Source organism: Zophobas morio, unplaced genomic scaffold (genome assembly GCF_036711695.1).
Source record: "Zophobas morio isolate AGI-343-1 ecotype UQ-CSIRO unplaced genomic scaffold, CSIRO_AGI_Zmor_V1 ptg000014l, whole genome shotgun sequence".
Taxonomy (NCBI): Eukaryota; Metazoa; Arthropoda; class Insecta; order Coleoptera; family Tenebrionidae; genus Zophobas; species Zophobas morio.
In genome coordinates, this window is record NW_026972119.1 from 23,357,246 (window position 1) to 23,384,086 (window position 26,841).

General features: G+C 29.0%; 4 protein-coding genes across 14 annotated transcripts in view; 2 read left to right on the top strand and 2 right to left on the bottom strand.

The window, feature by feature from the left end:
- Positions 1-8,617: 8,617 nt before the first annotated feature.
- Positions 8,618-10,187, bottom strand: LOC135129039 (DALR anticodon-binding domain-containing protein 3). Of its 2 annotated transcripts, none has more exons than XM_064056121.1 (4): positions 9,457-10,187; positions 9,091-9,403; positions 8,869-9,036; positions 8,618-8,815 (listed from the first exon to the last, which is right to left on the bottom strand). In XM_064056121.1, the coding sequence occupies exons 1-4, from the start codon at positions 10,107-10,109 to the stop codon at positions 8,696-8,698; spliced, it is 1,254 nt and encodes a 417-aa protein (XP_063912191.1). In that variant the 5' UTR covers positions 10,110-10,187; the 3' UTR covers positions 8,618-8,695. The 2 variants fall into 2 exon arrangements, with proteins under 2 accessions (XP_063912191.1, XP_063912192.1); XM_064056122.1 differs by having other exon boundaries at positions 8,618-8,825.
- A 7,408-nt stretch (positions 10,188-17,595) lies between these two features.
- Positions 17,596-18,882, top strand: LOC135128665 (dnaJ homolog subfamily C member 25 homolog). The gene has a single exon (XM_064055647.1). It carries the CDS (start codon positions 17,756-17,758, stop codon positions 18,755-18,757), a length of 1,002 nt encoding a protein of 333 aa, XP_063911717.1. The 5' UTR covers positions 17,596-17,755; the 3' UTR covers positions 18,758-18,882.
- On the bottom strand, positions 18,869-20,194 carry LOC135128666 (non-structural maintenance of chromosomes element 4 homolog A-like). Of its 2 annotated transcripts, XM_064055649.1 has the most exons (6): positions 20,146-20,194; positions 19,898-20,092; positions 19,619-19,848; positions 19,158-19,569; positions 18,994-19,109; positions 18,869-18,940 (listed from the first exon to the last, which is right to left on the bottom strand). In XM_064055649.1, exons 2-6 carry the CDS (start codon positions 20,004-20,006, stop codon positions 18,890-18,892), a joined length of 918 nt encoding a protein of 305 aa, XP_063911719.1. In that variant the 5' UTR covers positions 20,007-20,092; positions 20,146-20,194; the 3' UTR covers positions 18,869-18,889. The 2 variants fall into 2 exon arrangements, with proteins under 2 accessions (XP_063911719.1, XP_063911718.1); XM_064055648.1 differs by having other exon boundaries at positions 19,898-20,191.
- Positions 20,195-25,902: 5,708 nt separating this feature from the next.
- The window catches only part of LOC135128669 (uncharacterized), a 33,990-nt gene continuing 33,051 nt past the window's right edge, over positions 25,903-26,841 (top strand). Inside the window, exons 1-2 of one of the 9 annotated variants that reach the window (XM_064055659.1) lie at positions 25,903-26,338; positions 26,381-26,802. In XM_064055659.1, the coding sequence (XP_063911729.1) occupies positions 26,714-26,802 (89 nt within the window). In that variant the 5' untranslated portion in view covers positions 25,903-26,338; positions 26,381-26,713. Of the gene's footprint in view, positions 26,803-26,841 lie in introns of all 9 variants that reach the window. The other 8 variants (XM_064055661.1, XM_064055664.1, XM_064055662.1 and 5 more) reach the window with 8 other exon arrangements.

Here is a 26,841-nt window from a genome sequence, read left to right on the forward strand (position 1 = left end):
TTTTCAAAACTAAATACAATTTTCTATTTTAGAATTTATTGATAATAAATACTTAATTTATCCTTTTATTTGGCGTTTTAGTCAGGGGCGGCTTGTCCTGTGAGGCAGGTGAGGCAATGCCTCAGCAATGAATTTGTTCAAAATATTTTTTTTTCTGATATTTTAAAAATAAACGTGAAAAATTATTGGTATTCTTATCTTGGTAGATGGATATTAGTTGTTTCGAAGAATTCGGAAGAATCTAGACGAATCTGAAACGATATGAAAGGTGAAAAATTCTGAGAGTATCGAAAAAATCTGAAAGAATCTGAGAGAATTTAAGATTTTTTCAAATTCTTTCGAACTTTTCAGATTCTTTAAAAGGCACCACCAGAAATCCTCGAGATTCTTTAAAATTTTTTTAGTTCTGTTCAGATTGTTTCAGATCCTTACCAAATCCTTTCAGATTCCTGCAGACTCTTCCAGATTTTTCCAGGTTCTTTTAGATTTTGCTAGATTCTTCGAGATTTTGTCACATTCCCTGATTATTATTATTAAAATCCAGAGAATCGTAGACAGTCTGAGGGAATCTAACAGAATTTGAGAGATTCGTAAAGAAACTGAGGGAACCTCTGAGAGTCTGAGAGAATTTTGAAGAATTTTGAAGAATTTGGAAGAATCTGCAGGCATCTGAAGGGATCTGAAACGATCTTAGTAGAAGTGAAAAATTTGAAAGAATCTTGAGGATTCCTGACGGTTTTTGATAGAATCTAAACAAATTTGATTGGAAACAAACCGGAAGCATCGAAAAACATCCGGAATAATCAGAAAGAATAAAAAATCGAAAAAATCTGAAAGAGAGAATCAGAAAGAAAATGAAAGAATCTGAAGGCACTTGTTAGAATATGGAGGAATTTGAGGGTTTAAAACGACCTGAAAAGAATTCAAAAATTTGAAATGATGCGAAACAATTCCAAAGCCTCCAAAAGAATCTGGAGAATCTAAGGGAATCCAAGAAAATCTGAGGGAATATGAAACCAAGAAAGACTCATGAAATTTAGACGAATCTAGGTAAACCTGGCAGAATCTGAAAGAATTTGAGAGAATCAAAAAAAATGTAGCAATAACTGGAAGAATCTGGAACAGTCTGCAGGGATCTGAAAGGATTCAAAGCGATCTTGAAAAATTCTGAGGAAATTTGAGGGAATCTTCAGGCAGATTGAAAAAATCTGAAAGAATAGAAAAAAATCTGTAACAAAGTGTATTTTTTCTACAAACTTTCGCATTCATTTTTCAACATATTGAAACTAAAATTTATGGAAAACTTGATTAACAGAAATTACGGCAAATTTTTTCCGAAATTATTGATATTAAAATTAATCAAATGCGAATTAGAATTTGTGGCATGGAAAAATTACGCGTTTTTGACGTGCTTCATGTTTCAAAAATTCCATTTTTTCTGAAAAAATTTCAATGTCAACTAAAAACGCAAGCACACCAATATAATTTTTTTAACATTTAGATATTGGGGCATCATTTCGATTTTTTGAATTTTAGATTTTTCGATTTCTCGATTTCATGATTAATCGATTTTTCAATTGCTCAATTTTTCGACAATTCGATAGATATTTCGATTTTTTTATTTTTCCCATTCTTGATTCTTCGATTTTCCTTTTTCCGATTTTTTAAATTTTCGATTTTTCAATTTCTCGTTTTTCAACTTTTAATTTCTCAATTTTTCGATATTACAAAATACGGATTTTTCAGTTTTTTGATTTTTCAGTTCCTCGATTTCCCAATTTTGCGAATTTACAATTTTTTTATTCTTCAATTTTTCGATTTTTCAAATTTTAAACATTTCGCTTTCCTAATTTTTCAATTTCTCGATTTTTCAATTTCAATTTTTAGATTTCTCAGGCTCTGATTTTTCGATTTTTTAAATTCTAGATTTTTCGATTTCTCGATTTTTCAACTTTCGTTTTCTAAATTTTTGGGTTTTTCAATTTCTTCATTTTTTAATTTTTCAATTTCTCAATCTCACGATTAATCGATTTTTCAATTGGTCGATTTTTGCGACTTTTCGATATATCGATTTTTTGGTTTCCTCTTTTTCGATTTTCAATTTTTCAACTTTCGATTTCTCAATTTTTCGATATTACAACTTAAGGATTTTTCAGTATTTATATTCTTCGATTTCCCAATTTTGGAATTTTTCAATTTTCTTATTTTTCAAATGTTTAACTTTTGGCTTTTCTAACTTTTCACTTTCTCGATTTCACGATTAATCGGTTTTAATCTACTTTTTTTATTTTCCCAGCTCTCGGATTTCTTGATTTTTCAGTTTTTCGATTTCTCGTGTTTTCAACGTTTTATTTTGGAGATTTTTAAAATTTTTCGATTTTTCTGTTCATCGATTTATCAATTTTTTGATATTTCAGTTTTAGATTTTTAATACTTCGATTTTTTAAATTTTAAAGTTTTCGATTTCTCGATTTTTCAGTTCTTCGATTTTCTTATTAGTGCATTTTTCCAATTTTTGAAATACATATATATGTGATTTCGAATTTTCAGTTTTTTGGTTTTCGGTTTCGACTTTGGGATATTTCATTTTCTTGACTTATCGATTTTTCGGTCTTCCATGATTCGATTTCTTAATTTTTCGACTTTTCGGGTTTTCGGTTTTTTGATTTCCATTTTTTTTTGTTATACTAGTTGCTATAAAATTTATTTCTTATGTCATGCACCTGACCTAACTTCTCTCAAATAAACAAATTTTAAACATTTCGGTGAATATGCAAAAACCACAAAGTACATTCTTAAAATAATTGTATTTTTTTAAACAATAATAATATAATAAACAATAAAATAATAATAATAATGTTAATCTAATCAATGCATATCATTACTTGGTCTTAGTACCCGTAATGATAGAAGTCTTGCCTGAATGCCGGTCATTTCCGGGTCAGTGGTGGGTCTTAAAAATATTAAACTCCTTTTTTATCTACGTCCAAAATTTTAGAATTTTCCGACTTTTAGATTTTTCACTTTTTGGATATTCCAGATTAGGGATTTTTCAATATTTTAATTCTTCAGTTTTTCGGTTTTTCAATTTCGATTTCTTAATTTCCGATACTTCAATTTTCCGATTTTTCAAATTTTTCATTCTTGAATTTTTCGATTCAATTTTTTTTATTTTTCAAATTTTCAACTTTTGGCGTCCCTAAGTTTCGGTTTCTCGATTTCGCGATGAATCGACTTTTAGACTTTTCTATGTTCGATTTCTCCATTTTTTTGTTTTTTAGTCTTCAATTTTTCGATTTTCCAGGTTTTCAGTTTCAGTTTTTAGATTTCTCAGACTCTGATTTTTCGATTTTTTAAATTTTAGATTTTTCGATTTCTCGATCTCATGATTAATAGATTTTTCAGTTGCCCAATTTTTCGACTTTTTGATTTTTCCCATTCTCGGTTTTTCGAATTTTCGATTTTTCAACTTTTGATATCTTAATTTTTCGATATTACAAACCGGATTTTTCAGTTTTTTAATTCTTCAATTGTCCGGTTTTTCAGTTCCTCGATTTCCCAATTTTGCGACTTTACAATTTTTCTCGCTTTCCCAACTTTTCAATTTCTCGATTTCCCAACTTTTCAATTTCTCGATTTCACGATTTCTCGATTTTCTGTTTCAATTTTTAAATTTCTCTGGCTATGATTTTTCGATTTTTTAAATTCTAGATTTGTTGATTTCTCGATTTTTCAACTTTAGGATTTTTCGATTTTTTAACTTTCGATTTCTAAATTTTTGGGTTTTTGAATGTCTTCATTTTTGAATTTTCCAATTTCTCAATATCGCGATGAATCGATTTTTCAGTTGCTCGATTTTGCGACTTTTCGATATACCGATTTTTTGGTTTTCCCCTTTTTCGATGTCTCAATTTTTCAACTTTCGATTTCTAAATTTTTCCATATTACAACTTAAGGATTTTTCAGTTTATCAGTCTTCAATTTTTCGATTTTACAGGTTTTCAGTTTCACTTTTTAGATTTCTCAGGCTCTGATTTTTCGATTTTTTAAATTTTAGATTTTTCGATTTCTCGATCTCATGATGAATCGATTTTTGAGTTGCTCAATTTTTCGACTATTCGATATATCGATTTTTCGATTTTTCCCATTCTCGATTTTTCGATATTCCATTTTCCGATTTTTTTAATTTTCGATTTTTCAACTTTTGATTTCTCAATTTTTCGTATTACAAAATACGGATTTTTCAATTTTTTGATTCTTCAGTTTTTCGGTTTTTCAGTTCCTCGGTTTCCGAATTTTGCGACTTTACAATTTTTCGATTTTTCAAATTTCAAACATTTCGCTTTCCCGACTTTTCAATTTCTCGATTTCACGATTAATCGATTTCTGGAATTCTCGATTTTTCAATTTCAATTTTGAGATTTCTCAGGCTCTGATTTTTCGATTTTTAAATTCTAGATTTTTCGATTTCTCGATATTTCAACTTTAAGATTTTTCCATTTTTTAACTTTCGATTACAAAATTTTTGAATTTTTCAATTTCTCAATCTCACGATTAATCGATTTTTCAGTTTCTCGATTTTGCGACTTTTCGATATATCGATTTTTTGGTTTTCCCCTTTTTCGAGATCTCAATTTTTCAACTTTCGATTTCTCAATTTTTCGATATTACAACTTAAGAATTTTTCAGTCTTTTTAGTCTTCAATTTTTCGATTTTTCGATTTTTCAAATGTTAAACTTTTGGCTTTTCTAACTTTTCACTTTCTCGACTTCACGATTAATCGATTTTTCGACTTTTATTTTTTTTATTTTCCCAGCTCTCGGATTCTCGACTTCTCGATTTTTCAGTTTTTCGATTTCTCATCTTTTCAACGTTTTGTTTTGGAGATTTTTAAAACTTTTCGATTTTTCTGTTTATCAATTTATCAATTTTTTATATTTCAGTTTCAGGTTTTTTAATATTTCGATTTTTTAAATTTTAAAGTTTTCGATTTCTCGATTTTTTGTTTCTTCGATTTTCTTATTAGTGAATTTTTCCAATTTTTGAAATATGTGATTTCGAATTTTCAGTTTTTTGCTTTTGAAATTCATTTCTTTTTTCATGCACCTTCTCTATTGTCTCAAATAAACAAATTTTAAACATTTCGGTGAATATGCAAAAACCACAAAGTACATTCTTAAAATAATTGTATTTTTTTAAACAATAATAATATAATAAACAATAAAATAATAATAATATTAAATTCCTTTTTTATCTACGTACAAAATTTTCGAATTTTCCGACTTTTAGATTTTTCACTTTTGAATATTCCAGATTAGGGAATTTTCAATATTTTAATTCTTCAATATTTCGGTTTTTTATTTTCGATTTTTTAATTTCTGATATTTCAGCTTTACGAATTTTCGAATTTCTGATTCTTGAATTTTTCGATTCAATTTTTTTATTTTTCAAATTTTCAACTATTGGCGTCCCTAAGTTATGATTTCTCGATTTCGCGATGAACCGATTTTTCGACTTTTCTGTGTTCGATTTCTCCATTTTTCAGTTTTTCAGTTCTTCAATTTTTCTCCTTTCCGGATTTTCGTTTCAGTTTTTAGATTTCTCAGGCTCTGTTTTTTCGATTTTTTAATTTTCGATTTTTCAATTTTTCAATTTCAATTTTTAGTTTTCTCATGCTCTGAATTTTCGATTTTTTAAATTTTAGATTTTTCGATTTATCGATTTTTCAACTTTCAGATTTCTCGATTTTTTAACTTTCGGTTTCTAAATTTTTGGGTTTTTCAATTTCTTCATTTTTGAATTTTTCAATTTCTCAATCTCACGATTAATCGATTTTTCAGTTACTCGATTTTGCGGCTTTTCGATATATCGTTTTTTTTGGTTTTCCCATTCTCGATTTTTCGATATTCCATTTTCCGATTTTTCAACTTTTGATTTCTCAATTTTTCGATATTACAAACCGGATTTTTCAGTTTTTTGATTTTTCAATTTTCCAATTTTTCAGTTCCTCGAGTTCCCAAATTTGCGACTTTACAATTTTTTGATTCTTCAATTTTTCGATTTTTCAAATTTTAAATATGTATTTCGCTTTCCTAACTTTTCAATTTCTCGATTTCACAATTAAACGATTTCTCGACTTATTGATTTTTCAATTTCAATTTTTAGATTTCTCAGGCTCCGATTTTTCGATTTTTTAAATTCTAGATATTTGGATTTCTCGATTTTTCAAATTTCAGATTTCTCAATTTTTTAACTTTCGATTTCTAAATTTTTGGGTTTTTCAATTTCTTCATTTTTGAATTTTTCAATTTCTCAATCTCAGGATTAATCGATTTTTCAGTTCTTCGATTTTTTGTTATTGAATTTTTCCAATTTTTTAAATATGTGATTTCGAATTTTCAGTTTTTTGGTTTTCGATTTTGGGATATTTCATTTTCTTGACTTTTCGGTTTTTCGGTTTTTTGATTTTCAATTTTTTGTAAAACCTGTAAAATCGAAAAATTGAAGACTGAAAAACTAAAAAATCCTTAAGTTGTAATATGGCAAAATTGAGAAATCGAAAAAGGGGAAAACCAAAATATCGGTATATCGAAAAGTCGCAAAATCGAGCAACTGAAAAATCGATTAATCTTGAGAATCTTGAGTTCAAAAATGAAGAAATTGAAAAACGCAAAAATTTAGAAATCGAAAGTTAAAAAATCGAGAAATCTTAAAGTTGAAAAATCGAGAAATCAAAAAATCTAGAATTCAAAAAAATCGAAAAGTCAGAGCCAGAGTGAAATCGAGAAATTGAAAAGTTGGGAAATCGAGAAATTTAAAATTTAAAATTTGAAAAATCGAAAAATTGAAGAATAAAAAAATCGTAAAGTCGCAAAATTGGGAAATCGAGGAACTGAAAAACCGAAAAATTGAAGAATCAAAAAACTGAAAAATCCGTAGTTTGTAATATCGAAAAACTGAGAAATCAAAAGTTGAAAAATCGAAAATTCAAAAAATCGGAAAATGGAATATCGAAAAATCGAGAACGGGAAAAATTAAAAAATCGATATATCGAAAAGTCGAAAAATTGAGCAACTGAAAAATCGATTAGTTGTGAGAAACCGAAAAATCTAAAATTTAAAAAATCGAAAAATCAGAGCCTGAGAAATCTAAAAACTGAAACTGAAAATCAGGAAAATAGAAAAATTGAAGACTGAAAAATATTTTTTATCTTTTGATTTCTAAATTTTTGGGTTTTTCAATTTCTCCATCTCACGATGAATCGATTTTTCAGTTCCTCGATTTTCGATATATCGATTTTTTGGTTTTCCCCTTTTTCGATTTCCCAATTTTTCCATATTACAACTTAAGGATTTTTCAGTTTTTTTATTCTTCAATTTTTCGGTTTTTCAATTCTTCGATTTCCCAATTTTGCGATTTTTCATTTTTTTTATTTTGCAATTTTTCGGATCTTCGATTTTTCAGATTTTAAACTTTTGCCTTTTCTAACTTTTCACTTTCTCGATTTCACGATTTTTCATCTTTTCAACGTTTTGTTCTGGACATGTTTAAAATTTTTCGCTTTTTCTGTTTATCGATTTATCAATTTCTTGATATTTCAGTTTCAGGTTTTTTAATATTTCGATTTTTTAAATTTTAAAGTTTCGACTTCTCAGTTCTTCGATTTTCTCATTAGTGAATTTTTTCAATTTCTGAATTTTCAGTTTTTTGGTTTTCGGTTTCGATTTTGGGATATTTCATTTTCTTTTTTTCGATTTTTCGGTCTTGCCATGATTCGAGTTCTTAATTTTTCGACTTTTCGGGTTTTCAGTTATTTGATTTCCAATTTTTTTTTTTTTTTTGTTATACTATTTGCTATAAAATTTATTTCTTATTTCATGCACCTGACCTAACTTTTCTATTGTCTCAAATAAACAAATTTTCAACATTTCTGTGATTATATAAAAACCACAAATACATTCTTAAAATAATTGTATTTTTTGAAACAATAATAATATAATAAACAGTTTCGGTCGAAGTATAAACATAAACAGTCGAAGTTAAGAGTTAAGCATATACTGAGAAATTCAGAATGTCTGCATTTTCTCCTTTGAAATAAAACTCTTGCTATTTGATTCGTGGAGACTTGATATTATAAATATGATAAACACGACTAAATTAATTATTGAACTTATTCCACCTACCATACCCATTACCCATTACCTCGTATCAAAAACCACAATACCATTACCAGCTTAATGCACCGCCATAAAATCATTACACACTTTACAATACAGACGTGTCTGTACATTTACTACCGTCGCCCGTGAAAAAAGAAAAACACAAAAACACAATAGCTAATGATTTTTCCAAATGATCAATGAGCTTTTATCGTCGACTGGTTTACATTATTCACCTAGTCGCTGAATAAAGTTTAAATTACGGTTTTACGTGAACAGCCAGTCGAATAATGCAACCGCTGCAAGTCTCGACTTGAAAAAAGTAAAATCGTTCTTTGTTGAGTGGAAAACGCCATTCTTTGTACTTAAAAATAATGGTTATACCGTCGTACTAGACATCGATTTTCCCCCGAATTTTTGTTGCGGTTCATAAAGTTTAGAAAGTGAATAAAACTGGTTTTAATAAAATTTTCTATTTATAAGTAAAAATTGTATCACAAAATAAATAAATAAATACAAACAACAATTTAACAATTTACATTTCTTTAACTGGTTCTATGTTTAATAAATGTAACGCTGTATGAAACACCTGCTGAACTGCTTTTATTAAATAAATTCTTGCAAACAAAACAGGAAGTAGATGCTCCTTTGAACTCTGCAAAACACTAAAACTGTATTAACAACAAACAAAAAATTTACAACACTTACTGTTAATATTTTAACTCTTCTGTAGTAGACACTGAACACTGAAGACAAACTGGATAAAAAGAACACCAGCTGGTGAAGATTTACAACCCCTAATTTAATATCAGACACACAGTTAACAACAACAAGTGGAAATTGTAGAATGAACACATATACCATCTCCCACTCCTCCTAAACAAAGAACAATGTAACACCAATTTTCATTAAAACACTAAACACACTTACAGCTTGATTGAGCAAAGCAAAATCAACACTATCAATCAAGGGTAGTTCAGGGTACACATTATTGGCAACTTGATCATCAAACTGTCTCAAAAGGGCTGCAATTCTAGCACAATTGTAAAAAATAAAAGAAGGACCTTTATTGGCAGTTTGTAAACTATTTAATGTGATTTTTAACGATTTGTGTGTCCTATTTTGCAACATTTCCAAAATCACAGACGCTTTACCCAATTTTTCAAAATAGTCGCGCCAGGAGGGCTTAATTTGAACCCCATATTTGTGCTGAGCCATTAATTGCATATCTAGAGATCTTTTCCTAAAAAATATCACAAATTAAGTTAATAAAATCTGGTTAAATGACGATTTTACTTATAAAGTTCATCTGCAGTGGTCTGAGTGTCTTTCACACCCCTATCATTTAAAACTGACCCACAAACTATCACATTTTCGGTTTTCTCATTAGAATTCAGTGTTATTTTAATATCACAGTCAAACGAAATATTGCTTGTTAGATTGTTTAAAATATTTGTTGCTACGTCTCGTATTGTGAACGCTCTTAACTCTGTGAGTGTCATTTTTGTCAAGTCTGGCTGCACAGAGTCGTCATTTGTGAGGTTTATTCGACTTTCAAAACACTTAGATTGGAAGCCATAATTGCTGCCTTGTTCTAAAACACACCGAATCGAGACACTTATTGCTGAAAAACGCTTCAAATGGAAGTGAACATCGTTGTCTTTGATTTTGTAACTATCAAGCACCAGAGGCCACCGATTGCTCGCTTTTATGAGTAAATCGAGATGTGTGTTTAAGTCTTGATTAAACTCGAGACAATCAAAGATTGTCTTGGCTTCGTTTAGTTTACTTTTGTTGATAATGTGTGACCACTTCTTTATATCCAGAGGAAAACTAATATCACCCAATTCAAGTTTTTTCGAATGCTTCCGAATTATATTACCATGCATGCACCTCGTCCCCGTCAAATATTCATGCAAGTCTTCCAGAAACCCCACAATTGCATACATTTCGACTAAATAATAAATAAACAACAATAACAATTTAGGTTAGTTTGATAACCTCAAAAACTACCATTTTTACTAGTAGTTAGAAAGTAAAATCCCTGTTTCGTTTCTGTACAGAGAACATAGTGAAGCGTCATAGATTGAATTAAATGACGGTTGATGACTCCGCGACTTATGTTGGCAACAGTGTTTGTTTCTAACTAAGAATAAAATTAACTACAATAGAAAAAAATGTCACCATATTTTTGACACTAGATTTACCAGAATATTACAAGCTGCTTACTGTTTCCTTCACTTTAATTCAGGTCACACGAATTACAGTTCGTCGCCTGAGAACTTGTTTGATCTACAGACCAGAGCGCACTCAGGCCAATGTCGACTCTAAGGGTTCAGAATTTCGGAAACGATTTGTTTTATAAGCCATGATCCGTGATCTGGTACACATCCTAACCGGTTTCGACTCTTATTTCTTGCTGTTTCAAGTCTCGAATTCTAAATTTTACGATTTTTAAATACTTCGCTTTTTCAGTTTTTGACTTTTATCAACTTTTTATTTGTCGATTTTTCAATTAACTGATTGTTCAGGATTTTTGGTTTTTCAATTTTTCTATTTTTTCAGGTTTCGATTTTTCAACTTCGCTTTTTTGATTTTTCGATTTCTCAATTTTTCAATTTTTTAATTTCTCAGTTTTTAGACATTTCAGTTTTGGAATTTTTAAGTTTTTCGATTCGTCAGTTTTTCTTTCATTTTGCAGTTTTTCGATATTTCAGTTTTGGGATTTTTCAATAATTCTGTTCTTCGACTTTTCCATTTTTGACTTCTGGATTTTTCGATGTATCGACTTTTTACTTTTTCGATTTTTAAATTTTAGATTTTTCATTTTTTTGGTATTTTAATTTTTCAATATTTAAAATTTTAGATTTTTCTATTTCTCGATTTTTCGTTTCAGCTCTTCCATATTTCAATTTTTCAAATGTTTCGATTTCTTAATCTTTCGATTTTTCTACTTTCCGGTTTTAGATTTTGTTTTTCAATTGTCGTTTTTTCAATTTTTCGATTTTTAATTTTTAGATTTTTCGATTTCCCGATTTTTCATTTCAGTTCTTCGATATTTCCGTTTTTCATATTTTCGAATTTCTCAAATGTTTCGATTTCTTGATCCATCGATTTTTCGACTTCCCGGTTTTAGATTTTTGTTTTTCAATTGTCGTTTTTTCAAATTTTCGATTTTTCAATTTTTCAAATTTGACATTATAAACTGTCAATTTTTCGATTTTTTAATTAATCGATGTTTTGATTTTCGCATATCTTGGTGTTTCGATTTTTCGACTTCACTTTTTGGATTTTTCGATTGCTCAATTTTTCGATTTTTTAAGTTCTCAGTTTTTGGATATTTCAGTTTTCGGACTTTTCAGGTTTTCCATTTTTCAGTTTTTCTTTAATTTTTCAGTTTTTCGATATCTCAGTTTTGGGGTTTTTCAATATTTCGATTCTTCGACTTTTCGATCTTTGACTCCTGGATTTTTCGATGTGTCGATTATTTTACTTTTTCGATTTTAAAATTTGGGATTTTTTAATTTTTAAAATATAGATTTTTCGATTTCTCGATTTTTCAGTTCAGTTTTTCGATATTTGAGTTTTTCACGTCTTCGAATTTTGCAAATCTTTCGATTTCTTAATTTTTTGACTTCCCGGTTTTAGATTTTTGTGTTTTTCAATTGTCGTTTTTTCAAATTTTCGATTTTTCAGTTTTTCAAATTTGATATTTATAAACTGTCAATTTTTCGATTTTTCAATTAATCGATGTTTTGATTTTTCCATTCCTTGACTTTCGAGGGTTTCGATATTTCGATTTTTCATTTTTCAGTTTTTTAAGGTTTCGATTTTTCGACTTCACTTTTTGGAATTTTCGATTGCTCAATTTTTCGACTTTTTAAGTTCTCAGTTTTTGGATATTTCAGTTTTCGGAATTTTCAGGTTTTCCATTTTTCGGTTTTTCGATATCTCAGTTTTGGGATTTTTCAATATTTCGATTTTTCGACTTTTCGATTATTTTACTTTTTCGATTTTTAAATTTTTGATTTTTTAATTTTTAAAATTTTAGATTTTTCGATTTCTCGATTTTTCAGTTCAGTTCTTCGATATTTGAATTTTTTACGCTTTCGAATTTTGCAAATGTTTCGATTTCTTAATCTCTTGATTTTTCGACTTCCCGGTTTTAGAATTTCTGTTTTTCAATTGTCATTTTGTCAAATTTTCGATTTTTTAATTTTTCAAATTTGACTCTCATAAACTCTCAATTTTTCGATTTTTCAATTAATCGATGTTTTGTGTTTTGATTTTCCCATTTCTTGACCTTCGAGTGTTTCGATTTTCCTGTTCTTCAATTCTCTAAATTTTTGATTTTTCAGGTTTTTGATTTTTCAATTTTTCGATTTTTTAAAGTTTCTATTTTTCGACTTCACTTTTTTGATTTTTCGATCTTTCAGTTTTTAGATATTTCAGTTTTAGGATTTTTCAATATTTCAATTCTCCGGCTTTTCTATTTTTGACTTCTGGATTTTTCGATGTGTCTACCTTTTCACTTTTTCGATTCTTCAATTTTTGGATTTTTAAATTTTAGATTTTTCAATCTTTCGATATTTTATTTTTTCAATATTTCTCAATCTTTCGATTTTTCGACTTCCCGGTTTTAGAATTTCTGTTTTTCAATTGTCATTTTGTCAAATTTTCGATTTTTCAATTTTTCAAATTTGACTTTCATAAACTCTCAATTTTTCGATTTTTCAATTAATCGATGTTTTGATTTTCCCATTTCCTGACCTTCAAGTGTTACGATTTTCGTGTTCTTCAATTCTTTAATTTTTTGATTTTTTAGATTTTTGATTTTTCAATTTTTCGATTTTTTAAGGTTTCTATTTTCCGACTTCACTTTTTTGATTTTTCGATTTTTCAGTTTTTAGATATTTCAGTTTTAGGATTTTTCAATACTTCAATTCTTCGGCTTTTCTATTTTTGACTTCTGGATTTTTCGATGTGTCTACCTTTTTACTTTTTCGATTTTTCAATTTTTGGATTTTTAAATTTTAGATTTTTCAATCTTTTGATATTTTAATTTTTCGATATTTCTTAATCTTTCGATTTTTCGACTTTCTGATTTTAGATGTTCTGTTTTTCACTTTTTCGATTTATTAATTTTTCATTTCCGATTTATCGAGATTTAATTGTTCAGGTTTTCGATTTATTAGTTTTTAAATTTTTTATTTTGGCCTATTTCGATTTCTCAGTTTTTCCAGTTTTCCATTTTTTCGTTTTCTGATTTTCCCGCTTTTCCAATTTTTCAACTTTTAACTTTTTGTTTGTCGATTTCTCTATTTTTCGATTTTTCGACTTCATCACTTTTCGATTTCTCGTTCTTTTGATCCTTCAATCTCTCAATTTTTCAATTTTTCGAATTTTTAAGTTTTTTGATTTCTCGATTCATCGATATTTTGATTGTCAATTTCTCAATTTATAAATTGTTCAATTTTTAACTTCTCGATTTCTCGATTTTGGCCTATTTCGGTTTCGCAATTGTTCGACTTTTCGACTCCACGATTTCTTGATCTTTTGATTTTTCGATTTTCCAGTTTTTCGGTTTCGATTTTTCAGTTATCCGATTTTTTAAATTTGGGAGTTTCGATTTCTCGATTTTTCGTTATTCGGTTTTTAAATTTTAGATTTTTGAATTTTACATTTTTTCGATATTCTGATGTTTCATTTTTCGATTTTCAGTTTTTCAATTGTCGTTTTTCCAATTTTTCGATTTTTAAATACTTCGATTTGTCAGTTTTTGACTCTTATAAACTCTTTATTAGTCGATTTTTCAATTAATTGATTTTTCAGGTTTTTTGGTTTTTCAATTTTTCTACATATTTTTCAGGTTTCGATTTTTCAACTTCGCTTTTTTGATTTTTCGATTTCTCAATTTTTCAATTTTTTAATTTCTCAGTTTTTAGACATTTCAGTTTTGGAATTTTTAAGTTTTTCGATTCGTCAGTTTTTCTTTCATTTTGCAGTTTTTCGATATTTCAGTTTTGGGATTTTTCAATAATTCTGTTCTTCGACTTTTCCATTTTTGACTTCTGGATTTTTCGATGTGTCGACTTCTTACTTTTTCGATTTTTAAATTTTAGATTTTTCATTTTTGGTATTTTAATTTTTCAATATTTACAGTTTTATATTTTTCGATTTCTCGATTTTTCATTTCAGCTCTTCCATATTTCAATTTTTCAAATGTTTCGATTTCTTAATTGTTCGATTTTTCTAATTTCCGGTTTTAGATTTTCTGTTTTTCAATTGTCGTTTTTTCAATTTTTCGATTTTTAAATTTTAGATTTTTTGATTTCTCGATTTTTCATTTCAGTTCCTCGATATTTCCGTTTTTCATGTTTTCGAATTTTCCAAATGTTTTGATTTCTTAATCCAACGATTTTTCGACTTCCAGGTTTTAGATTTTTGTGATTTTCAATTGTCGTTTTTTCAAATTTTCGATTTTTCAATTTTTCAAATTTGACATTTATAAACTGTCAATTTTTCGATTTTTCAATTAATCGATGTTTTGATTTTCCCATTTCTTGACTTTCGAGGGTTTCGATATTCCTGTTCTTCAATTCTGTAATTTTTCGATTTTTCGATTTTTAGTTTTTTTAAGGTTTCGATTTTTCGACTTACCTTTTTGGAATTTTCGATTGCTCAATTTTTCGACTTTTTAAGTTCTCAGTTTTTGGGTATTTAAATTTTCGGATTTTTCAGGTTTTCAATTTTTCAGTTTTTCTTTCATTTTTCAGTTTTTCTTTCATTTTTCAGTTTTTCGAGATCTCAGTTTTGGGATTTTTCAATATTTCGATTCTTCGACTTTTCGATTTTTAAATATTAGATATTTAAATTTTTAAAATTTTAGATTTTTCGATTTCTCGATTTTTCAGTTCAGTTCTTCGTTATTTCAATTTTTACCAAGTTTTCGAAGTTTTCAAATGTTTCGACTTCTTAATCTTTTGATTTTTCGACTTTCCGGTTTTAGATTTTCTGTTTTTCAATTGTCATTTTCTCAAATTTTCGATTTTTATTTTTTTAAATTTGAGTTTCATAAACTCTCAATTTTTCGACTTTTCAATTAATCGATATTTTGATTTTCCCATTTCTTGACCTTCTAGTGTTTCGCTTTTCCTGTTCAATTCTTTAATTTTTTGATTTTTCAGGTTTTTGATTTTTCAATTTTTCGATTTTTTAAGGTTTCTACTTTTCGACTTCACTTTTTTGAATCTTCGATTTTTCAGTTTTTAGATATTTCAATTTTTCGATTTGTTAATTTTTCATTTCCGATTTGCCGAGATTTGATTGTTCAGGTTTTCGATTTATCAGTTTTTCAATTTTTTATTTTGGCCTATTTCGGTTTCTCAGTTTTTCCAGTTTTCCATTTTTTCGTTTTTTGATTTTTCCGCTTTTCCAATTGTTCAACTTTTAACTTTTTGTTTGTCGATTTCTCTATTTTTCGATTTTTCGACTTCATCACTTTTCGATTTCTCGTTCTTTTGATCTTTCAATCTCTCAATTTTTCAATTTTTCAAATTTTTAAGTTTTTTGATTTCTCGATTTATCGATTTTTCATTTCAGTTCTTCGATATTTCCGTTTTTCATGTTTTCGAATTTTTCAAATGTTTTGATTTCTTATCCATCGACTTTTCGACTTCCCGGTTTTAGATTTTTGTGTTTTTCAATTGTCGTTTTTTCAAATTTTCGATTTTTCAATTTTTCAAATTTGACATTTATAAACTGTCAATTTTTCGATTTTTCAATTAATCGATGTTTTGATTTTTCCATTTTTTGACTTTCGAACATTTCGATATTCCTGTTCTTCAATTCTTTAATTTTTCGATTTTTCATTTTTTAGTTTTTTTAAGGTTTCGATTTTTCGACTTCACTTTTTGGATTTTCCGATTGCTCAATTTTTCGACTTTTTAAGTTCTCAGTTTTTGGAAATTTCAGTTTTCGGATTTTTCAGGTTTTCAATTTTTCAGTTTTTCTTTCATTTTTCAGTTTTTCGATATCTCAGTTTTAGGATTTTTCAATATTTCGATTCTTCGACTTTTCGATTTTTAAATTTTAGATTTTCAATTTTTAAAATTTTAGGTTTTTCGACTTCTCGATTTTTCAGTTCAGTTCTTCGATATTTGAATTTTTTACGCTTTCGAATTTTGCAAATGTTTCGATTTCTTAATCTCTTGATTTTTCGACTTCCCGGTTTTAGAATTTCTGTTTTTCAATTGTCATTTTGTCAAATTTTCGATTTTTTAATTTTTCAAATTTGACTTTAATAAACTGTCAATTTTTCGATTTTTCAATTAATCGATGTTTTGATTTTCCCATTTCTTGACCTTCGTGTGTTTCGATTTTCGTGTTCTTCAATTCTTTAATTTTTTGATTTTTTAGGTTTTTGATTTTTCAATTTTTGATTTTTTAAGTTTCTATTTTTCGACTTCACTTTTTAGATTTTTCGATTTTTCAGTTTTTAGATATTTCAGTTTTAGGATTTTTCAATATTTCAATTCTTCGGGTTTTTTATTTTTGACTTCTGGATTTTCGATGTGTCTACCTTTTCACTTTTTCGATTTTTCAATTTTTGGATTTTTAAATTTTAGATTTTTCAATCTCTTGATATTTTAATTTTTCGATATTTCTTAATCTTTCGATTTTTCGACTTTCTGGTTTTAGATGTTCTGTTTTTCACTTTTTCGATTTATTAATTTTTCATTTCCGATTTATCGAGATTTGATTGTTCAGGTTTTCGATTTATCAGTTTTTCAACTTTTTATTTTGGCCTATTTCGGTTTCTCAGTTTTTCCAGTTTTCAGTTTGTTCGTTTTTTGATTTTTCCGCTTTTCCAATTTTTCAAGTTTTAACTTTTGTCGATATCTCTATTTTTCCATTTTTCGACTTCATCACTTTTCGATTTCTCATTCTTTTTGTCTTTCAATCTCTCAGTTTTTCAATTTTTCGAATTTTTAAGTTTTTTGATTTCTCGATTTATCGAGATTTGGATTTTTCCATATTTTGATTGTCAATTTCTCAATTTATAAATTGTTCAATTTTTAACTTTTCGATTTTGGCCTATTTCGGTTTTTCAATTGTTCGACTTCTCGACTCCACGATTTCTTGATATTTTGATTTTTCGTTATTCGGTTTTTAAATTTTAGATTTTTGAATGTTACATTTTTTTGATTTTCTGATGTTTCATTTTTCAATTTTCAGTTTTTCGATATTTCGATTTTTCAATGTTTCGGTTTTACGAGTTGTAGTGAAACAGGTTTTTTTATTGGCATCGACTATTTAAAATTGGCGCTTGTCTTTGGCGGTTGAGGACTCCAATGTCAATAAGGATGGTTTTGCAAAATCAGCCTGTATGTCGCATCTACATTAATCTATGTTCTGTACGCGTGTACGTCAAACGACACACTAAAGTCCCTAGCCAGAATGTCAACGTCAGTCGCTAAACTTAGGTTAAATCGCCAAAAATATTCGAACATGCGACGGCGAGTAAGTAATTCGTAAATTCTAAAATACATTTAAGACGCTCATTGAAAACCTCCACACATACAACGTGCCAAAAATGATCCTCAGAATGTTATGGTGTGTAACCATAATCCTCCTCCACACATTGGGAGCCCATTCCCAGCTCCTCGAGGGTATATACTGTGGCAAAAGCAACTGCTACGACATCCTCGGAGTTACCAGAGAAGCCACCAAAAACGAAATCGCCAAAAGTTACAGAAGATTAGCCAAACAGTACCATCCGGACTTGCACAGGGACAAAGACGCGAAACTCGTGGCTGAGGAGCAGTTTAAAACTCTCGCGAACGCGTACGATATTTTGAAAGATGAGGAGTCCCGGTCGGAGTACGACGATATGTTGGATAACCCGGATCAGTACTATGCGCATTACTATAGATATTATAAGAGGAGAATGGCACCTAAGGTGGATGTTAGGATTGTTTTAGTTGTTACAATATCGGTGATTTCGGTGATACAGTACTACAGTGGGTGGCAGCGCTACGACACCGCTATCAAGTACTTCATGACTGTTCCAAAGTATAGAAATAGGGCCATAGATATAGCGAAACAAGAGGGGCTGCTGCATGGTGATAAAAAAAGTAAAGGGAAAGCGAAAATGCCAAAGGGGGTTGATGATATTATTAAGAAGGTGATTGAAGACAAGATGGATATTAAAGGGGCGTATGCCAAGCCGAGCATTACTGATGTCTTATGGATTCAACTGATTCTTGCTCCTTACACTATAGCTAAGTATATTTTTTGGTATGTGTCGTGGATATGGAGGCACACAATTATGAAGCAGCCCTACAGCGATGAAGAGAAATTATACCTTATTAGAAAGTACCTAAAAATGGGGCAGTACCAATTTGACAGTCAAGAGGAAGGTAGAAAGCAAGACTTCCTAGACAAAGAACTCTGGATTAGGGAAAACTTTGATGAGTGGTTCAAAGAAGAGGAAGAAAACGCCAAAAAGCAACTAGCGGAAAATAATAAATATAAACAGTATAGAAGGTACTTAAAGAATCACGGGGTTGGGAGAATGACGTTCGATGATTCATAACTTTGATTTTATAACCAATTTATTTATGTGGTTTTTCAATTTCAAGAGTTGTATTTTTCCTTATATAATTTTATATTTATTACTTTTCTTAAAAAAATAAAAATTGATTGATTAAAATATTAAAATTGTCAACTATTGTCTCCGATTTTTATACTTTTGGATATATCCCTCCTTCTTGAACGTCTGTAACACATAAATTCAATTAAAACTTGTCGTTATTTTGGTGTATTAGTTACCTCCCATTCGGACACCGTTATCGCCGAAATGAACTGCGAATTCACGCCGCCTTCATCACGGAATTGCTTCAATTGTCGTTTTTTAATAGGTTTAATATAAGGTGTGCCTCTGTTATCTAAAATAAAATTAATACAATTATAAATTAGAACTGATAAAAAATTACCTAAATCAAGGTGGGCCCGCCCTTCCCTAATCAAAAAAGCGCAGTGAAAAATATTGTCCACAGTGTTAGTAAAACTATCAGTGTCTATAACGTAGTCATAGTACTTAATGCTCTCTTCATTATTTCTTTCATAACATTCAGTTAAAACATCATACAACACTTTAATAATTTCTTCAATTCCTTGCTCCTCACTCTGCAAATTGGTCACTTTTTCCGGGACTTTCCTCTCAAACTTGTCCTTTTGCTGCTTCTGACGTTCCTTCTTCTGCTTTGGCTGTGGCAAATTGTACAAATCATACGTTCCATAGACAAAATTATACTCAGGCGCTTGTGGAATCAGATGATTTACATCTGGTAACAACTTAAGCAGATCATCTGCTTCAAATTCACCATCTTGGTTGCAATAAGACATCTAAAACAACTAGCGATTTACGAGAAATTTCGTATTTTAACAAACTCACGATGTTTGAGGCGAATTCCGCCGGAATGTAGCTTTCAGCGTTCACATCTAGGGATTCTATGCACTTTACTAGGATTCCACTGGCTGATGATAACACCATGGAGTCAAGAAGGGTTTCTTCAGCATACTGATATCGTTTGCTGATGTCATATTCCGTTTCTAGGACGTTGGTTTCGCTGATGATTTCGCCGATTTCTTCGGCTGTCTCTAAACCAAGATCTGCGTTTTCGCCTGAAATGTTAAATGTTAAAAAGGGGTGGTGGGTTAGAGGGGGGCTTACTGATGTCTTCTACTTTGTTTAGTAGTTCTTGGTAGTACAGTTTTCGGTCCTGGGTTGTGGTCAATGCTCTTCTGTTGTTGTTTTCTTTGTCAGAGTCTGAGGTTTTCATGTTTGTTGGATTGTTGCACAAAGTCACAGTTTTGAGAGATTTGTGTCTATAGTAGCGTCTGCTTTGGTTTTCGGTTAACTAATAATCTTTAAAACAAGAATATAGATGTATGTTTACAAACGAAACAAGAAGTGTATACATAGAATTCTTAGTGTATATAACATAACCTCAATTTATCTAAATTACGTTACTGGTTTATGTTAAGTTGAGGGCGGTCTACGGCTACGTCGTAACGGAGAGGTGACAGCAAGTTCGACACCAGTGGCGTACGTACGCTTTATTCGAAGTATTACTTAAGTGGGGCATTCTTTTAGTATTATTTAAAATTCACTGCTAAAAAGTAAAAACAATCATAATTATTATAAAAAAAAGCGATTAAAAAAACGAGAAGAGAAAACCGACAAAGAAAGGTCATAAATTATGCGATACAAATAGGAAGTAAAAAAGGGCATAAAACGTCAAAAAAAAGCCATAAAGAAGGTTGACATAAAAAGCCACAAAAATGCAAAAAAGTGACAAAAAAGCAGCAACAAAAATTCGTCGAAAGTTATTTCAACAGAACTTTCCTCAAAAAATCGAAAATCGAAAAGTAAAAATAATTAAAAGTTCAAAAACAGAAGAACGAAAAATAGAAAAATCGAAAATCGAAAATTTCATAACTGAAAAAAGAAAAATGGACAAATTAAAAAAAATCCGAAAAGTCGAAAAACTGAAAAAGTTGAAAATTTGAAAATCGAAAACACGGAAATTCAAAAATTTAAAGAATTGAAAAAAGAACAAAATTCAAAATTTTGAAAATTTGAAGCGAAAAGTCGTACAATTGAAAAACCAAAAATTCAGAGCTCCGAACATCAGAAAATCGAAATTTCGAAAAATCGGAAAATCGAAAGCTGGAAAAAGAAAAATCAAAAAGCCAAAAAATTGAGAATTCAGAAATCGAAATAACGAAAAACGGAAATTTAAAAATGGAAAATTTGGAAAATCGAAAATCCGAAAACCGAAATTTGAAAATTCGGGGAATCAAAAGTTGAAAAATCGAAGAAGTTCAAAAACAGAAGAACGAAAAATCGAAAATCGGAAATTCCAAAATTGAAAAAAGAAAAATTGGAAACTCGAATATCGAAAAATCGAAATCACGGAAATTTGAAAATTCAAAGAGTTGAAAAATAAAAAAATCAAAATTCGAAGTGAAAAGTCAAAAAACTGAAACACCAAAAAATTAAAAAAATCGAGTTTCGAAAATGAGAAAATCGAAAATTCGAAAAATGGAAGATCGAAAAAACGAAACTTTGAAAATTCGGAGAATCAAAATCTGGAAAATCGAAAACCCGAAAAATGGAAATTTTGAAAATTTGAAAAATCGGAGAATAGAAAGCTCGAAAAACGAAAACTCGAAAAGTAAAAAAATGGAAGAGTAAAAACAGAAGAATGAAAAATCGAAAATCGAAAATTCCAAAATTGAGAAAAGAAAAATTGAAAAATTAAAAATTCCGACAAATCGAAAAAGTGAAAGTTGAAAATTCGAAAATGGAGAAATCGAAATCACGGAAATTCGAAAATAAAAACAACTGAGAAATGGAAAAATCAAAATTCGAAATTTCGAAAATTCGAAGAAGCGAAAAGTAGAAAAACCTGAAAAAGATAAAAAATTCAAAAAATCGAAGCTTCAAAAATCAGAAAATTGAAAATTCGAAAAAAGAAAAATGGGAAAACGGAAATTTGCAAATTCGGAGAATCAAAATTTGAAAAATCGAAAAATCAAAATTCGAAATTTAAAAAATTCGAAGAAGCAAAAATCGAAAAATTGTAAGATCAAAAGTTCAAAAAATCTTGACTTCGAAAAAACGGAAATTTGAAAATTCGAAGAAACAAAAGTTCGAAAATTAAAAAATTGGAAAGTAAAAAAATTATGACATTTTAAAACAGAAGAACGAAAAATCGAAAATTGAAAAATTAAAAATTCCAAAATCCAGAAAATCGAAAAACTGAAAAAGTTGAAAAATCGAAAACACGAAAATTCAATATTCTAAAATTCAAAGAACTGTGAAATCGAAAAATCAAAATTTTCAAAAATTCGTAGTGAAAAGTCAAAAAACTGAGAAACCAAAAAATTCAAAAAATCGAAGCTTCGAAAATCAAAAAATCGAAGCTTCGAAAATTTAAAAATCGAAAATTCGAAAATTTAAAAATCGAAAATTCGAAAAATGAAAAATCAAAAAACGAAAATTTGAAAATTCTGAGAATTAAAATTTGGAAAATTAAAAACAGGAAAATCGAAAGCCTGAAAAATGAAAAATCGAAAAGTAAAAAAATTGAAAAGGATAAAAAACAGAAGAACGAAAAATCGAAAATTCCAAAATTAAGAAAAGAAACATTGAAAAAGTTGCAAATTCGAAAATGGAAAAATCGAATTCACGGAAATTCGAAAATTCAAAGAATTGAAAAATCAAAATTCAAAATCTCGAAAATTCGAAGAAAAGAAAAGTCGAAAAACCTGAAAAAGATCAAAAATTAAAAAAATCGAAGATTCAAAAATGAGAAAATTGAAAATTCGAAAAAAGAAAAATGGGACAACGAAAATTTGCAAATTCGGAGAATCAAAATTTGAAAAATCGAAAAATGGAAATTCGAAATTTTCAAAATTCGAAGTGAAAAGTCGAAAAAATTAAAAAAATCGAAGCTTCGAAAATCACAGTCAAAAGTTTGAAAAATGGAAAATCAAAAAAACCGAAACTTTAAAATTCCAAGAATCAAAATTTGAAAAATCAAAATTCGAAATTTTGTAACTTCGAAGTGAAAAGTCGAAAAAATGAAAGATCAAAAATTCAAAAAATCGAAGTTTAAAAATTAGAAAATCGAAAATTCGAAATAGGAAAAATAGAAGAAACGAAAAACGGAAATTTAAAAATCGAGAATTTGGAAAATCGAAAATCCGAAAACCGAAATTTGAAAATTCGGAGAATCAAAAGTTGAAAAATTGGAAAGCCGAAAAATCGAAATTTCTAAAAATCGGAAAATCGAAAGCTCGAAAAATAAAAGATCGAGAAGTCAAAAAATTCAAGAGTTCAAAAATAGAAGAACGAAAAATGGAAAATCGGAGAATTGAAAACTCGAATATCGAAAAATCGAAATCACGGAAATTTGAAAATTCAGAGTTGAAAAATCAAAAAATCAAAACTCGAAATTTCGAAAATTCGATGACGCAACAAGTCGGAAAATTGTAAGATCAAGAGTTCGAAAAGTTTGGCATCGAAAAACAGAAAATCGAAAATTTGAAAAATCGAAGAACCAACAGTTCGAAAATTAAAAAATTGAAAAATAAAAAAACTATGAAGTTTAAAAACAGAAGAATGAAAAATCGAAAATCGAGAAATTAAAAATTACAAAATCCGGAAAATCGAAAAACTGAAAAAGTTGAAAAATCGAAAACACGGAAATTCAATATTCTAAAATTGAAAGAATTGAAAAATCGAAAAATCAAAATTTCGCAAAATTCGTGGTGAAAAGTCAAAAAACTGAAAAACCAAAAAATTTAAAAAATCCAAGCTTAGAAAATCAGAAAATCGAAAATTCGAAAAATGGAAAATCCGAAAAATTAAAATTTTGAAAATTCGAAAAATCGGAAAATCGAAGGCTCGAAAAATGAAAAATCGAAATTTAAAAAAATTGAATAGAGTAAAAACAGAAGAATAAAAAATCGAGAATCGAAAATTCCGAAATTAAGAAAAGAAAAATTGAAAAATTAAAAACTCGAAATTCCGACAAATCGAAAAATGAAAAGGTTGAAAATTCGAAAATGGAAGAATCGAAATTACGGAAAATCGAAAATTCAAAGAATTGAAAAATGGAAAAATCAAAATTCGAAATTTCGAAAATTCGAAGAAGCGAAAAGTCTAGTAACCCGAAAAAGATCAAAAACTCAAAAAATCAAAGTTTCAAAAATCAGAAAATCGAAAACTCGAAAAAAGAAAAATGGGATAACGGAAATTTGCAAATTCGTAGAATCAAAATTTGAAAAATCAAAATTCTAAATTTTGAAAATTCAAGGTGAAAAGTCGAAAAACTGAAAGATCAAAAATTCAAAAAGTCGAAGCTTCGAAAATCACAGCCAAAAATCTGAAAAATAGAAAATCGAAAAAACCGAAATTTAATTTTCAAATTTCCGTTTTTTCGATTTTCTATTTTTCGAAGAAGCGAAGTCGAAAAACTCGAAAAAGATCAAAAATTCAAAAAATCGAAGCCTTGAAAAAACGGAAATTTGGAAATTCGGAGAATCAAAATTTGAAAAATCGAAAATTCGATTTGAAAAGTTGAAAAACTGAAAGATCAAAAATTCAAAAAATCAAAGTTTCATAAATCAGAAAATCGAAAATTCGAAAAAAGAAAAATGGGATAACGGAAATTTTGCAAATGCGGAGAATCAACATTTGAAAAATCGAAAAATCAAAATTCGAAATTTTGAAAATTCGAATGAAAAGTAGAAAAACTGGAAGTTCAAAAATTCAAAAAATCGAAGCGTCAAAAATCATAGTCAAAAATTTGAAAAATGGAAAATCGAAAAAAACGAGAATTTGAAAATTCCAAGATTCAAAATTTGAAAAATCAAAATTCGAAATTTCGAAAATTCGAAGTGAAACGCCGAAAAACTGAAAGATCAAAAATTCAAAAAATCCAAGTTTCAAATATCTGAAAATCAAAAATTGGAAAAAGGAAAAATCGAAAAAACGAAAATTTGGAAATTCAGAAAATTAAAATTTGAAAAATCAAAAAATTAAAATTCGAATTTTTGAAAATTCGAAGTGAAGGGTCGAACAACCTGAAAGATCAAAAATTTAAAAAATCGAAGCTTCGAAAATCGCATTGTTAAAAATATGAAAAATGGAAAATTAAAAAAACGAAAATTTGAAAATGCCAAGAATCAAAATTTGAAAAATCAAAATTCGAAATTTCGTAACTTCGAAGTGAAAAGTCGAAAAACTGAAAGATCAAAAATTCAAAAAACGAAGTTTCAAAAATCAGAAAATTGAAAATTCGAAAAAGGAAAAATCGGAAAAATGAAAATTTGAAAATTCGGAGAATCAAAATTTGAAAAATTGAAAAATCAAAATTCGAAATTTTGAAAATTTGAAGTGAAAAGTCGACAAATTGAAAGATCAAAAATTCAAAATATCGAAACTTCGAAAATCACAGTGGAAAATTTGAAAAATGGAAAATCGAAAAAACGAAAATTTGAAAAATGGAAAATCGAAAAAACGAAAATTTGAAAATTCAAAGATTTAAAAATCAGAAAGTCGAGAATTGGAAAAATAGAAAATTGGAAAATTCGAATATCGAAGAATCGAAAATAAAGAAACCAGAAAATCAAGAAACGGAAATTTAAAAATCGAAAGACGGCAAGAAAATTTCAAATACAAAAAAGAATCGAGCAAAAGCAGAAAGAGATGCAAAAAAAGACGATAAAAAACGACAGAATATGCGAAAAAAAAAACAAAATAAAGAGCGACAAAAATATGCAAAAGAAAGATCACAAAAAAGCCGAAAAAACAGGTGAGAAAAAGAAATGGCAACAAAGACAGATCCCAAAAAATTGAGGAAGGGTCGATAAAAAAAAGGAGATCAAAAAAAGACAAAAAGAATCGCGAAAAAACGACAACGATGTAGTCATGAAATTTAGAAAAACTGTATATATATATATATATATCCAGCAACCAATCGATTCTTTAAAGTTAATTTGAAACTTGAAAACCAGACTCTCGGTTAATTTATACGTTTCCTGTGCTGCATTGTCTATATTCACGATAAAATTTCATTCATGTTACGCCACTGTGCCACGAAGCATCGTCAAATCAACTCTGTAACCTCAAATCGCAAAGCAACGCCGTAACCGTAATCGTACGCAAGCGCTACTGCTTTCATTTTTTTCATACGTACGTTTGACATTTATTTGGCATGTATTTGTGCAAAGTGCGTGTTTGTTATGGTGTTTAAACATTCCACGGTGTATTGTAGGTGTAATTCATCGCCCGAGTGCTTAATAATCCAAAAGTTCGAATTCGATTAGTCGTAGTGGACCATGTTCATACCATAACCTTACATTTTTGACAAATGGGGGCACACAATGAAGCATTCGAAACCCACCGTTTTTGAAGCTCTTGCATAAATTGTAGCCATAAAAGTAGAGTACTTGAGTGTGGGTTTACTGCTTCAGTGTTCGTTTCGATTATTCATACTTGTAAACAAAGCTGTAAGGAAAAAAGACCGACTTTTGCGGATTTGTGTCATGGGTTTTGCGGGTTCGTGTGCACCCAGTGTGGATATTTTCGGTTAAAAGGGTATGCAGAGTTGGTGTTAAATTTATTTACAGCAAAATTTAGTGGTTTTGGTGATGTTTTAGAACGGTGCCAGAGCGCTCAAAAAGGTGGGGTTGTGGTATTTGGCATGGTCCTATAGTCGAGCTCAAGATTTAAATAACGCCGCGATAAAATTAACACAATACAAAAATTCACTTAATGTGTTCCACTTAGCCGCGATATTCACCTCTATCTGGCTCTTCACTCAACAAGCATGATAGAAAAAAATCATGCACTTTGATAAATATGTAATCCATCTCAGTTATCTTCAAATCGTGCGTAAAACCTAGTGCAAAAATGGGACCTACTTAGCCCCACGCCGAAAATGTGAAATGCCCATCTTGACTGAGTGAAGTCATGTGGACAGTTATTCTCTCGGGGTGCATTTCGGTAACTTTAGTAATGTCGCTGGCGTTCTGTCTGTGTTGGAGGAAGAAGTCGCCCAAGTGAGTTCCCCATAGCTAGTTTGCTTGAAATGGAAGTTT

Coding starts and splice junctions, on each gene's coding strand:
- LOC135129039 (XM_064056121.1), bottom strand. CDS start 10,109: ATGTATGCAATTGTGGGGTTTCTGGAAGACTTGCATGAATATTTGACG. Junction 9,404..9,456: donor ACTGCAGATGAACTTTATAA/GTAAAATCGTCA, acceptor GATATTTTTTAG/GAAAAGATCTCTAGATATGC. Junction 9,037..9,090: donor TTGCTTTGCTCAATCAAGCT/GTAAGTGTGTTT, acceptor TTCTTTGTTTAG/GAGGAGTGGGAGATGGTATA.
- LOC135128665 (XM_064055647.1), top strand. CDS start 17,756: ATGATCCTCAGAATGTTATGGTGTGTAACCATAATCCTCCTCCACACA.
- LOC135128666 (XM_064055649.1), bottom strand. CDS start 20,006: ATGAAAACCTCAGACTCTGACAAAGAAAACAACAACAGAAGAGCATTG. Junction 19,849..19,897: donor AAACAAAGTAGAAGACATCA/GTAAGCCCCCCT, acceptor TTAACATTTCAG/GCGAAAACGCAGATCTTGGT. Junction 19,570..19,618: donor CGGAATTCGCCTCAAACATC/GTGAGTTTGTTA, acceptor TAGTTGTTTTAG/ATGTCTTATTGCAACCAAGA.